Below are 14,313 nucleotides of genomic sequence, written 5' to 3' on the forward strand. Positions count from 1 at the left end.
ATGGAAAAATGGAACAGGAAGGGGGGGAAAGAGCTGAGGCAGAAAGGGCCGGGTTGGAAGCAGAAGAAAGAGAAAGAATTAAAGTCGAGCAAGAACAAAAAATAGCAGAGGAGAAAGCGAGAAAGGAAGCAGAAGAAAAAGCAGCTGCACAAGAGAGAGAAAGACGGGAGGCAAAGGAGAGGGAAAGGATTAAGGAGGAGGAGAGAAGGGCAGCAGAGGAGAGGCAGCGGGCAAAGGCAGAGGAAGAAGAGAGAGCTCAGATAGAAGAGCAAAAGCGTAAGAAGCAACTAGAAGAGAAAAAAAGGGAAACGCAAGAGAAAAAGATAAAAGGGGAAAAGGTAGAGGAGAAAACAGAAGGGAAGTGGGTCAATGAAAAGAAAGTGCAAGAAGATAAACTTCAGACAGCTGTCCCAAAGAAACAGGTACAGTAAACATTTTGCACCAAATGTGTGATGCCTGCAACTTACGAGAAATGTAATGCACATCAAATTTGGGACTGAGCCCACATTCCTACAGCCCCACGTGCTTGATCATTTGGCAAGCTGCTCATTTTTTTAGGTCACAGCAATGTGCAAGTATAAAGCAATCAATTGATAGCTAACTATTCCACCAACCAAATTTACTGGTACAACCAGAGAGAAGTGAATTGCTCTGTGCTTGGTTGCTGTGAATACCAGAAAAAATGAATGAACCCAAAGATGACAAATGTGGTGGTGCTGCATTGACTTATGATTCTGCACTGCATCTAAACTTATTCCTTTTAACAACCTATCTCTATCCACAGGTCTACATGAGGCAGGGGGACCATAACTCCTCACTTTACCTGTGTGTTTGGCATTTAATAAAATATGCTAAAAGTTGGGGTGGGAAACTGACATGATGAATCATGGTCAGAAATATCATCTTAAGGAGGCAAAATAACCCCCTTGGAATTAACTGGTAATAAGGGAGGGAAAGGAGGCAGTTTGGACCTTTTATAAAAAGTGTCAAAACCCTGATTTGCCATCATGTAGACCTGAGCTTAATGTAAACTTGCAGAAAGCCATTCATCTGGGGTAGCATCAACTTAAAACTGACTGGCAATTAAGAGCACACATTTTGCGTCTTTTACCACCTGGGTGACACAAATTTATGTAGCACAAGGAAGTGTGGAAATAGGGGGTGGGGGAATATTTGTAAGCTAAGAAATATTTTTTCGTCTGTCTGCAAGGCTGCATTAAGAGCACTATACCTAACCACCACCACTGTACCACCACCATCTACCCCGCAAAAAAAAAAGAAAAAAGAAAAAAGAAATGCTTGTGTATCCACCTTTCCAGAGAGAACTCTCTGTCGCTAAGTCTGCCTTGCACTGCAGTTGTCTTTCACTCCTGCTTCTTACAAGGGGCTCATAAACACAGCTTCCATTGAGATGATCAGGAACATGATGCACCAGACCACACACAAGATTTGTCAACACGTACTTGATGCACCACATCACGCTAGATTTCAGTGAGCACGATGGCAGGCTCATGAGAAAAGATTTTGCGGGGAGGAAACTATCCCAAGTTGCTGTTTAGAACCACTGGCACGGGGTGAATGTGAGCATTGGGACAGCCAAAGAGAAGTCACTTCACGCCACATGCCGAGTGACCTGAGCACCCTCTCACTCTTGTAAGCTAGCAAGGGCTTCTTTTAAATGAGTGACCTTACCATTCTTGAAAATAAAAAGGAAGAAGAAAGGGGGGCTAAAATGCAAGCTAAAAGAGGAAAGTCCCAAGAAGACAAGCCTACCTTCAAAAAAGAAGAGGTAAATATCATTGAGAAAGAACCTAGTCATAAAGCAACAGAGAGCAGTGTTCCACGACATTTCAGGTCTGATGAAGATTGTAACCTCTAATCCAGTGTTTTTCAAGCCATGACTCATGATCCATTGAATGGTGAAATCAACTTAAAGCATCTCAAAATTAGCTAAATGTATCAATCTGCATTTTTAAAATGAAATAGAACAGAAAATATCAGAGGGCATCATGGCCAGTAAGTATTTCACTGTGATATAAATTGTCTTTATTTACTGTGGGTCACAGTCAGAAAGCTTGAAAAACACTCCTCTGATCAATCTTACCCACTTTCTACTCTCCCAAGTGCTATTTTGTTTTCCTTGAGCCATCCTACTTTCGTTTCAATCATGAAATATTTGCAACTGGCTTTGATTAATGATTTAACTTTTCAAAGGAAAAATACTCTCACACATCTCAGTAAAAAAATTGATGAACTGAAGATGATATTTGGTTTTCAAAAGAAAAGTTTGGCACAATGTTCTGCATTGCATTTCTGAGGCACACACAGGAGCTGGTGCCAGGGTGTTTGACTGTAGGTAAGTAAACAAGTCAGTGGACCAGAGCTGCAGAGAGAATGCCATTATGCCCCCAACATAATTAAAAAGCTACATCAGAAAGCCTGACCTTGTTTTAACCATCATGCTTATGTCAGTTCCAAGCAATCCTAAAAACTATGACAGTATTTAACAAGTTCAAAGTACTTAAACATGGTAAAATTAAAGTATCAAAGGTAAAAAGACTTGAATTACTCTGCCTGTGGGACTGAATTGTAGCTATTGAGCTCCAACTCAAATGGACTCTTGCTGCATTTCTCTGCCCGTTATGGCATAGAGTAAGACACAGAAAAATCCATATTTAGCAAATAGATGAGATTAAGCAGGGGGATGGTTATTTTCTTAAACTTTTTTTCCTAAGATTCATGTAAAAAGTAAGAACTCCTAGTTCATGTTATATCTATTTTGTTTACGGTATGTGTTCCTCCCTGTTTCTAATAGAACTTGTGGTGGCTTGGGAGTGGAAACTGAATGTGAACACTGCCCAGTTAAAAGCAGGAGAAAGAGTAAATACTAATAACTAGAAAATTGAATTTGGCTCTAATGAAGCAGCTAAAGAAATTGTTAAACGTGTTGGGAAACATTGTTCTCATTTTGTAACAGAGGAACACCTACAAATTCATCTCCAAAAAATGAAAATTACCTTGGGACTAAAACAGAAATATCCCACATGGGTTCATCTCTAAAGCTAGTGTTTTGTGGGGAATATCTTTCAGTACAGAAGGACGAGGGCATGAAATCATAACTCAGTGATTAAGTTTATGTGGAGCAGGAGAGGCTGAATAACTGTTTGAATTCATCCTGATTTAACTCAGTTCACCAAGATGTGATTTGTTTTTAATGACCAAGGCATTCTGCGTTCATGTATTATGTCCGTGAGCTAGAAGGGGCTCATCAGCAGTCATCCAATCATCCTTTTGCCTCTTTTCAGATAAGGCCCCAGTTCAATAATGGCCATGGTATGATGATTTCAGACCTGCCCTTTCCCTGTTTGCCCTCCAGCACATTCCAGTGTCCCAAAACTTGGCCTCTTTTTGACACGAGGACAGATTAGCTCCTCAACCCAAGCTTAAAAAAAAAAAAAAAATCTGCTATTCCTGTTTTAACATTGCATACATAAATTACTAGTTGAAGGACTAGATTTTCCCCCTCTCCAGCTATTTGTGTAGTTGCTTCATGTAGATAACTTTAAGTCATATTTTACATGATTTAGCCATTTTAAACGCCCTCCTCCATCCCCGCCCCGCATCCCACCTTTTTGTTCCCCCCCTCAAAAAAAGTCTTTCCTTTGAATTCAAGGAGCTGCGTAGGATAGGTAAACACAAACGTCAGGTGAGCAACATTTCCAGAAGAGTCACTCCAATACCTTACAAAAAACCTTCTTTCTCCCACTGCAGTTTAACTCTTTGCGGTGATGGATCGCAGATGACCAGCAACCTTGAAACCTAATTTCGCTTTTTCTCTTCCCCAACTACAAAATGCCTCCTTTTAAATTAAAAAAAATGTTTTTATTGAAGTATAGTTGAAGTGCAGAGTTGTGTTCATTTCTGCTCTACAGCAGAGTGACTCAGTTATACATATATACATTCTTTCTTTTGATATTCTTTTCCAGTTTATCGTAGGATACTGAATATAGTTCCCCGTGCTATAAAATGCCTCCTTTTAGTTCTTGACCCCAGAGCTCTTTTTTTGTTCTGGCCTCTAATAGGAAAACAGTTTCCAGCAGAGCTATTCATATAATATTGAAACTGATATTAATGTCACGTAGGCCAAAGCCTCTCACTAAACATCAGTGTGCATGCTGATCACCTGGGAACTTGTGAAACACAGACTCTGACTCAGTGGATCTGGGTAGAGCCTCAGCTCCCTGGTGAAATCCATGTTGTCCGTGGACCAGTAGCAAGTAGCAAGGATATCCATGTGGTAGACGTTGGACTTGGAAAAGGAATTGAGGCTTCTGAATCTAACAAAAGTATATTCAACTTAGTCTGAAAAACTGTAACTTGCAACAGTTCTTATCACTATTCTGGAATCAAATGATGCAAAGCGATACAGCACAGAGACTGGCGTCTCAGTCCTTTCAGACTTGCTCACAACCTTCTGAGTGTCTCTCTGGCACAAGGGCATGTCACTGGAATTCCCACCCCACACACATACACCCGTGTGTTATCCCACTGAATATCCCAGTTACCCATAGTGTTATCCCAATGATCGCATTTGACCAGAGCCTTTCATATGAGCATGCTGGTGTTATCTGTATAGGAAGCACTTTAGCTCCTTCAGGATATGTAACCCCGTATTAATCCATCAGCATAGATTCTCTTCATGGTAACATTTCGATCTAGAGGCTCTAATGCTTTTCCGAGTGGGCTCAGAATATCCCATTAGCTTAGGTTGAATCTGCTATAGAATCCAACCCACTGTGCTTCTTAAAGTGTTATGGAATTACTTTATTTATTCATTTCCCAGAAAGAAAAAATAATTTGCAGTCAGCATCATTATCATTATTTCATTGGGAATTTTTCTAAGAAAGTCTTCCAAAGAGAATATAAGCATACGATCTACATAACTTTGCCAATAAAGGCAGAGCTTGAAAAAAAGGGATTTTTCTTCTGTTAGACATGTATTGTTTTACAAATCTATCTTATACACATCTTTGGATGGTAAATTAGATAGTACATTTTGGGAGGTATCTGGGAAATATCCCAGACTCCAAAATAGGAGAAACCAGTCAAAGGGGATTTCTCTTTGTATAGTGCTCTGCAAACTATGAGATTTGACTCACAATTTCTTTCGTGGGTTCCCTGAAATGGGACCCCCTCACTCTTAAACGTGTATCCCCCAGATACTTGTTAACCAGGATATAAACTCCAGTCCATAGTTTCTGGAACTATACCCAACAATGGTAGGTCAAAATGAGAAGAGACTTTGCTTGCTCCTGCCTGCCCAATGAATACTGATTTACCATCAGGCAAGGATAGTCACCAAGGAGCCTTATTAAAGCCTTAGGACAGACTAGGAGCTTCCTTCTCTTCTCTGTCGCCTCTCAGGACAAATCTGGAGCCAAGAGGGAAATGACAGGATGAAAGATTAGGAAGGGATCGTCTAGTGCACCCCTCTCTTTTTATGTACATGGAGCCAGCACTCCAGGAAAGCTAGGTGACTTAAAGTAACAGCTAGTTTGTTGACAGCAATAGAACTAAAACTCGGATTACAAAGCTCTCAGAGAGAATGGCAAAATAACAGCCCCCCTCTTCAGCATGTCCAAGGGATGTCCTAGATATATGCCCCTTGGAGAAAGATTAAAGTCTTAACTGATTAGGGCAACATGGTAGTGAAGAGTCCATCAATAGTAATTTAATCAAATAATACTCAACAAAGGCAGTCAGGCAAAGGACTACTGAAGGTTCATCAGTGAAGAGCAAAAAAATGTCCTCTGCTTAGTAAAACATGCACTTTGGTGGGGGTTAGGTATCTGAAGTATAACAGCTGCGAAGAGGTGAGTGATGAGGTAAGGGGAGACCATCCTGGGCAGTCCCTGAAGCCCTGAGTTCTTACGCCCAAACCCTCCTCCTTAGGTTTCTTTATAATGTTAGTGCTCTGTCACTGTTTGTCTAGAAATGAGAAATAATGAGCCTCACCTGTTTTCACACTCATTTTTAAAGAATGGGTGAGATGATAAAGATAAAGTAATTTGAACTCCATTACCCCCCAAAAAGCTATGTAAATTCAGTATACTTTGAAATAATCTGTCTCACTTACTGTGAGGAACTTGTAACACAAAACCCACACAAAAAAATTAAAGCTAACACCTGCTCTCCATGTATCACCTTCCTCTGTCTTCCACAACAATCATAAAGCCACTTCCAGAGACTAAATTATTACCTTCAATGGAAGTCAAAGTCAACCCTGGAATTTTTCCTGTTCCATTCTATCTTTAATGGTTGAGATGACTACAAACATGGCCCCACAGGTCTCTGAGCCATCCCGCTAAAAGTAGGGTTATTATGTCTTCTATCCTGGGGACCCTAGTTATTCATTTGATTAAAATACTAGGGTGGTCTTCCTCTGACATCCGCCAAAATTGGCTTGACAGTTCTGGCTCAGTAGGTTTCTTATTCCCTCCTCAACACATCTGTGTCCTTCTCAAAGAAGTGCCCTTCATCCAAGCAACCTGGCCGTTCTCCCATCAAGGCCACACTAATAATTGCTCCTCCCAGTGGAAACTGAAAACAACCACTCTTATGTGGAGTTCCCAGAACACAATAGTTTCTAAATGGTAACACCTCCACTACTTTTGAAAATAAAACCTCAGTGAAATAAGGGATGATCCTGACCTCCTAAAATTGTGGTCAAGGTCCTTGCTCAGAGGCTAGAGGACCACAGCTTATGCTCTGAGAATCTCCTCTGATTCCAGCTATACCACATCATTCTCCGGTAGTTTGTTTTACTTCTGAGTTTTCTGGCTTCCTAACGATGTTGGGTCTTATTTGGTGATACCAACCAAAACCTAATTAAGATTATTATCATTATGTTTCTTCCTGATATGTACCATTGGTTAGATCAAAGATGAGAAGACTAAAAGGGACAAAGAAAGCAAAGAAGTTAAGAGCTTCTTGGATGGAAAGAAGGGATTTACAGAAATGAAGTCGCAGAATGGAGAATTCATGACCCACAAACTTAAACACACTGAGAATACTTTCAGGTAAGAAGTTGTGACTAGTTAACAGTGGCTGTGTTCATATGTGAAAAAATAATAGTAATAATCAGTCTCCCTACCCTGTGCTTCCAGACAGAAATGTGCTAACAGGCAACCTACTTTTGTTGTGAGGTCATTGGCCATTGTCTTACAGATACTCAGTCAGCAGGTCTGGCTATCAGTCACTAACAGGAGACCAGCAGGCATTGCTCAGACAAGGTTTGATCTGCTTTTCCCATTATTTGGCAAGGCGGATCATGCTTGGCAGCCATGTTTTTGTTCGCTGATCTAATATGTTCATGTAAGATCAGTTTATTAGAAAACATTATGACTGGAGTTGTCATTGACTCATTCTCTGTATGGTCCACCCAACTTTATAAGAGACCCTTCTCAGTACCATTTTAAAGAATGTATTTTCTAAAGGTTGTAAATAAATTGCTGCATAAAACTTAGATTTCCCTGTGGCCAAATACTTTGGAAACATTGGGTTAAACTAAATGAGTCAGATCTCTTTACCACTTTGAGAGCCCTTGATGTTAATTTGCCTTGGGAATCTCTAAGAGGGAGGAAGAGGGCATGCAACTAATGCTCCAGTTTGGAAAACCCTCTTGCAGAGCTTCAGCTTCCCCTCCTTATCCCCTCCCCCATTAAAGCGATTGATTTTAGGACAGATAGACAAGTATATGCAGGCAAATCCTCACTTCTAGGTACGTTGACTATGGAGAGCCCCCCATCAGCTTTGTAGAAGGACTCAAGTTGCAGAAGCCTGCCATGGACACCTGGCTACCTAACTCTCTGTGCCCCATTCCTACACACACACTCCCTCCAGCCGCTAGTGCCAAATTCCAATCTCTGTTATGTCGCTGGCTGCTGTGCCAGGTGTTCTGGAAAAGAGTCTTGGGTCCCTGTAACATGGATTCCCATGGGGTTGTTCTTTGGCAACCGCCTTGCCTGTAGACCCTGCTTTCCGGAACACTTCAAAGAAGAAAGTTCCAAGTAGGTATTGTATGGAAGTCAGACTGTTCCTTACACCAAAGCCTGTGTAACATCCAGAAGCAAACGGAAATACTAAGGATGGACATTTCCAGCCGCTCTAAGATGTTACGTAAATATAGTTGTTCCCAAACAATTTTTCTACACAAAATTTTGAGCAGAAAACCTAGTCACAATTAGCCAAAAGAGAGCCGAAAGCACATGGAAGAAAAGGTGTGTATTCAAAGACTAAATAAAGTGTGAAGGAGTGAGAAGGGTAGAACCTATAGATGTTACTTGGAATTGGCAAGAAAGTAGATGTAAAAATGAAGTTTATTAGGAATTCATAGAAAACTAGAAATCAAGTTTGATTCAGGCTGATAAGCTGAGTGCAGAGCTTGCTGAAGTGCCAGTAGTTTAATGTGTTAAAGCCCTAGAACAGTGTCAGGTTCATAAAAAGTGTTCAAAGAATATTACCTAATAATATTATTGTTTAATTACTTGATAGTTTAAAACATGTGTTGTAGATAAGAGTACAATTTTGTTAAGAGAAATAACATTAAAAAAATCTGTCAGTAGAAAGAAGTTTGGTTAACAATCGGCAAACTTGTCAACCAGCTTCAGTCAAAGCTCAAATTAATAATTAACATCCCCAGGGCTTCCCTGGTGGCGCAGTGGTTGAGAGTCCGCCTGCCGATGCAGGGGACACGGGTTCGTGCCCCGGTCCGGGAGGATCCCACATGCCGCAGAGCAGCTGGGCCCGTGAGCCATGGCCGCTGAGCCTGCGCGTCCGGAGCCTGTGCTCTGCAACGGGAGAGGCCACAACAGTGAGAGGCCCGTGTACCGCAAAAAAAAAAAAAAAATAATTAACATGCCCATTGTTTGAAAATCCAGATAACTGGGTAACTCAAAGAGAGAAGTCACAAGGGATGGCAACAGATTAAGCAGTGAGAACCCGTAAATGGGACTCTTGCTTTAATTTTTCTGTCTGGGCAGAAAAAAAAAGAAACAAGCTGCCACCATATTGTTAGTTTTTGTTTAGCTGCCAACATACCATAGTTTTAGTTTCAGTTAGAAGTTGATGCCGATAGAAGCAGAGACGCCTCATTTTGCTCCATATAGTAATAAGGTGAGGAGCCAGGAAGGGAGTAAGAGCCTCTGTTTACCTTAGCTTAGTGCCTAATAGTCTAACTGAAAACAAGCTGTGTTCATGGTGAAAGGTCTGATGTTCATCTCAACTTTCACCTAGTGAAGCCAAGGATAGAGGAAAGAACCTTCCGGAAGAAATTTCCATATTGGTGCTACCCTAATGCTGAGGGCATGCCTGCATATCTGAGCAGAGGTGATGTGGACAGAACTCTTGTTCCTGTTTTGAGCATAGCTCCTTTTGTTTGATTTAATTACTGTTCCCTTTGATAGACCCATTTTCTTATAGCTAAATTGTTTTCTCTAAAACGTGACATGAAAATCTCAATTCAAGGAGCAAGTTAAGTACCCATCACCCAAGGAAACCACCAGTAACGTTTTTTCCAGATGCTCTCTATGTATATACATTCAAAATACACACACACATATACATATGTATATGTGTATATAATTATAAATCTCTATTTTAAAGTGATTCTTGCTCTGTGCATAGCAATGTATCTTAGCTAGCCTTCTATACCAGTGAATATAAGCCTACAGTTAATGTTAGAGTGTCCCACTGGATGGATGTGTCATGATTCATTTAACCAGTCCCTAATGATGGGCATTTGAATGCCCACTATAAAGACTGAGTGACACCTAGTGGAATCCAGAGAAGTTTCTCTAGGCATGTGTTTTTCAGTCCTACCAAACACTAACACGATGAACACAGAGAGAGCAAACTCATCTCTGAAGATGGAGAGACTTTAACTGAAAGGGGAGAGTTCCTCTTTGGAGTCACAGGCCTATGGGCCTTTAAGACTGAAAAAGCAATACCAAGTTTTAAGGGACGCTCTAACCTTGAATGAGTTAAAAATAAAAGTTCATCTTTAACCATCAAGAACCTAGCAGAATATTTTTTTAACTTTTTAACCTCAACTTCTAGTAAGAAATTTTACATCATAACCCATTACACATCTACATATATAACTGAAACAAGCACATCAAGAAATGGTCTTGGGCTTCCCTGGTGGCGCAGTGGTTGAGAGTCCGCCTGCTGATGCAGGGGACAGGGGTTCGTGCCCCGATCCGGGAGGATCCCACATGCCGCGGAGCAGCTAGGCCCGTGAGCCATGGCCGCTGAGCCTGCGCATCCGGAGCCTGTGCTCCGCAACGGGAGAGGCCACAACAGTGAGAGGCCCGCGTACCGCGAAAAAAAAAAGAAATGGTCTTTTTCCTTGTTCCATGCAATGCCCTCTGATGTTTTCTAGTTCATTTTTTAAACACTAATTACAGTCCACTAAATAGATTTTCCAACCTGCAGCTTGAAAAGCATAGTCCTAAAGGACATAGTTTATTCAGAGCTACCTCATTATTTTAAAAGCATGAGACGTACACATAAGATCAATATTGGTAACTGTGTAATCTTGAACTGATTTTCTGTTTTATTCTTCTTGCTTCATAGCTAGAAACACTGTGCCATTCTCTACATGGAATAAATGATACTAGACCATAGTAATTCATCTGTTACAAAAGTGTCAGAAATGGGCTACCTATGTTCAGATACAGTTAAGAATGCCCTCACTACTTGTTAATGAGTATTTAAACAAGATTTCTTCTTTTTGTGGCTGAATGATATTCCATTGTATGTATTTTTACCACGTTTTCTTTATACATTCATCCATCAATGCACACTTGGGTTGTTTCCATACCTTGGCTACTGTAAATTATGCTGCACGACCATGGGGGTGCGTGTATCTTTTTGAGTCACTGTTTTTATTTTCTTTGAATAAATACCCAGAAGTGGAATTGCTGGGTCCTATGGCAGTTCTACTTTTAATTTTTGAGGAGCCTCCACAGTGGCTGCATCAATTTACAATCCCACCAACAGTGCCTATTTGCCCCCATTGTACAGTCAAGGAAACCCAGGGTAAGTGGCAGAGCAGGGACTCAGATGCAGACCTGGAGATTCCAGGTGGACCCCTACTTACCCCTTGGACAGGTGTGAGGATCCACTCTCCAGTGAGGGCAGTGGAGAATTCGGTGTGGGATGCAAAGCCTGCAGACCGACATCCCCTCCCTAAGGCGGGAGGAGGGGAGCTGCAAGGCAGACGTGTGTCCAACTCCTTTGCAGCCGCCCCGGAGGGAGGGCCAGCGAGGCCAAGGAGGCTGAAGGCGCTTCCCAAGTGGAAGCCGGCAAGCGGCTGGAGGAGCTGCGCCGCCGCCGCGGGGAAACTGAAAGCGAGGAGTTCGAGAAGCTCAAGCAGAAGCAGCAGGAGGCGGCCTTGGAGCTGGAGGAGCTGAAGAAGAAGAGGGAGGAGCGAAGGAAGGTCCTGGAGGAGGAGGGGCAGAGGAGGAAGCAGGAGGAAGCCGAGCGGAGAGTCAGAGAGGAGGTAAGGCGGGTGCGGCGCGGCCCATCAGGCGTCTGAAGTGACCCGGGTCCCTGAGGACGCGTCTCTGGTGACCCTTCCAGCCCCGCAAATAGTTTCTTCCCAGGTGAACTGCTGCTGCTCTTTTGCACATGAATTCTTACAAATACATTTGAAGATTAATCAGCTTGCTGTGTGCTAGGCATGGTTCTAAAACTTTTATCCACATTAGTTTATGAAATTCTAAGAACTCTCTGATACGGGTCATCTTCTCATCCCCATTTTACAGATCAGGAAACTGAGGCACAGAGAGGTTTTTGTAATTTCCCGCAGGTCCCACTTTGTCTTAATCCATGACCCTGTAATGTCCCTCAATAAAGAACAGTTAGCAGAGAAGGATGAAAAAGTCTGCAGATTGGTTACAAGAACCGAGTCACATGATCATGATAGTTGTTTTTTTGATATTTGAAGAGGTTTTATAGAGAAGGTTCTCAAAAATAGTTTTTGGGGTGTTTTAAGTGGAAGAGTCAGTAACTAGATTTTCACAGGCAGTGACAGTATTGTTCGTTACTGTATACCCAGGACCCAGCCCAGCACCAGGCATGTAGCAGCAACCCCGTAATTATGAACAGATGAATTTGCCCCATCTTTTTAAACAGAACTGAAAACAGATAAAGTTACAAGAAGGCAAATTTTGAAAACTGAACAAGCGCTTAACCAACTACTGTAAGCATTGCTACAGTTTACAAGGTGCATTTTTTCCTTTCATCCTGAGGTACATTATTCTCATTTTATAGACAAAAAAGTGGGAATCAAATAGTTTGAGTAACCTGTGTGAAGTTACTTGACTAATAAGTGATAGAATTGGTACTGAGACCCAGCTTCTCCAACTCAGCCTAGAGCTTTTCCCACAAATCTTTGGAGACAGTGATCTCCCATCATTAAAAAATGTGTAAAAAGGCTTTCCCTGGTGGCGCAGTGGTTGAGAGTCCGCCTGCCGATGCAGGGGACACGGGTTCGTGCCCCGGTCTGGGAAGATCCCACATGCCGCGGAGTGGCTGGGCCCATGAGCCATGGCCTCTGAACCTGCACGTCCGGAGCCTGTGCTCCACAACGGGAGAGGCCACAACAGTGGGAGGCCCGCGTACCGCAAAAAAAATAAATAAATAAAAATATGTAAAAAGACTTTAGATGACTTTCCGACATGGATCCTATACAAACATTCCCTGAACTGTGGAAAGTTTGGATAAATTATTTCAAGGTCTCTTTCAACTCCAGCTCTTAATGAGCCAATGATCTTTGGTTAGGAAGTAATTGGGATGATAGAGCTTTAGAATCAGGCACTCTGCCACTGGCAAGCTGGGACCTTGGGAGAGTCACTGGACTACTCTGAGACCTCTTTTCCTTGACTGTGAAATATCTACTTTCAGGATTGTGGCGATGATTAAATCATTGTATTCACGGTGCCTTGTACATAATAGGCACTCAGGAAGTCATACTTATCATTATTGTTATTATTGTTATCTAGAGGAGCAGAATATCAATGAAAGCAGAAGAGAAACGTGAACTCTGAGGAGTGGATTGGACCTAGGAGATGATTTGGTCTAACCTCCTACCAAGCACAGTGTCTTAGTTCTGGCTGCTGTAACAAACCGCCATAGACTGGGTGGCTGATAAGCAATAGAAATTTATTTCTCATAGTTGTGAGGCTAGGAAGTCCAAGATCAAAGTCCAGCAAATTCTCTGTCTAGTGAGACCTCACTTCCCAGTTCACAGACGGCAGTCTTCTCACTGTGTCCTCACAGAGCAGAAGGGGTAAGAGAGCTCCCTGGGCCTCTTTCGCAAGGGCACTATCCATTCATAAAGGTTCACTCTCGTGATCTAATCACCTCCCCAAAGCCCCGCCTCCTAATACCATCATTGGGGGGGGGGTTAGGATTTCAACATATGGATTTTGGACGGACACAAATATTCAGTCCACAACACACAGGATCTTTCTGCAACATCCTCTGGGAGATGAACATCCAGTCCCTGCTTGAGAACATCCAGTTTGAAAACTACAAAGACTACATAAATCTCTCAAAAAATTGTTCATAGAGGTTATACAGCTTGATGAGAAGACAGGGGAGAGTATTTTAGGCCAGGAGTGAAGGCACAGAGGGGTTAATGAGACAGATTGTAAACATCTGTGATTTCACCACTAGGGTGCAATATCTACACCATTTCAGGTTTGTCAAACCATCTAAAATAATCTACTCAGCTGAGGTGTGGACAACCATGAAATCATCTCTTGTACAATTTCGTAAATATAGTAACATACATTTATATAACTTTGCACATAAATCATCTCATTTGTCTTCGCAACTCTCCTAGGAAGCAGGTGGAAGGGATACTTACTTTACAGGCACAAAGTGGAAGGTCAGTCTTAGATGACTTGACAGGATGATGTCAATGATGATGGTCATTCTGAGCACTAGTCTAAGCATTTTACATGGGCTTTCTCATTTCGTCCTTGTTAAAGCCCTAGTCAGTGGATATTATTATTATCCCCATTTTACAGATGAGGAAACCTAGGCACAGAGCAGGTAAGTAACATGGCCAAGGTCACACAGTTGAGAAGGGGCAGCCCAGAGTGCTTGTCGACAGTTAGACTCACAAGCTCAGGCTTAACCTCAGGTGCCACCCTTGAGGAAGGGATAGCATCCTTTCTAGAACCTGGGTCTTTTTCCTCTGGGACTATGCTTTCCCCTACAGCACTCTTTCCTTTTGGCTTG

General features: G+C 42.1%; 1 protein-coding gene across 3 annotated transcripts in view; it reads left to right on the top strand.

Moving 5' to 3' along the window:
* Positions 1-14,313, top strand: part of CALD1 (caldesmon 1) — a 116,265-nt gene that overhangs the window by 83,669 nt on the left and 18,283 nt on the right. For 2 of the 3 annotated variants that reach the window (XM_007466573.1, XM_007466574.1), the window contains 2 exons: positions 6,937-7,079; positions 11,305-11,563. In XM_007466573.1, coding sequence (XP_007466635.1) covers positions 6,937-7,079; positions 11,305-11,563 — 402 coding nt within the window. Of the gene's footprint in view, positions 1-1,711; positions 1,790-6,936; positions 7,080-11,304; positions 11,564-14,313 lie in introns of all 3 variants that reach the window. The other variant, XM_007466572.1, reaches the window with a different exon arrangement.

This window comes from Lipotes vexillifer, unplaced genomic scaffold (assembly GCF_000442215.2).
Source record: "Lipotes vexillifer unplaced genomic scaffold, Lipotes_vexillifer_v1.1 scaffold71, whole genome shotgun sequence".
Lineage (NCBI taxonomy): Eukaryota > Metazoa > Chordata > Mammalia > Artiodactyla > Lipotidae > Lipotes > Lipotes vexillifer.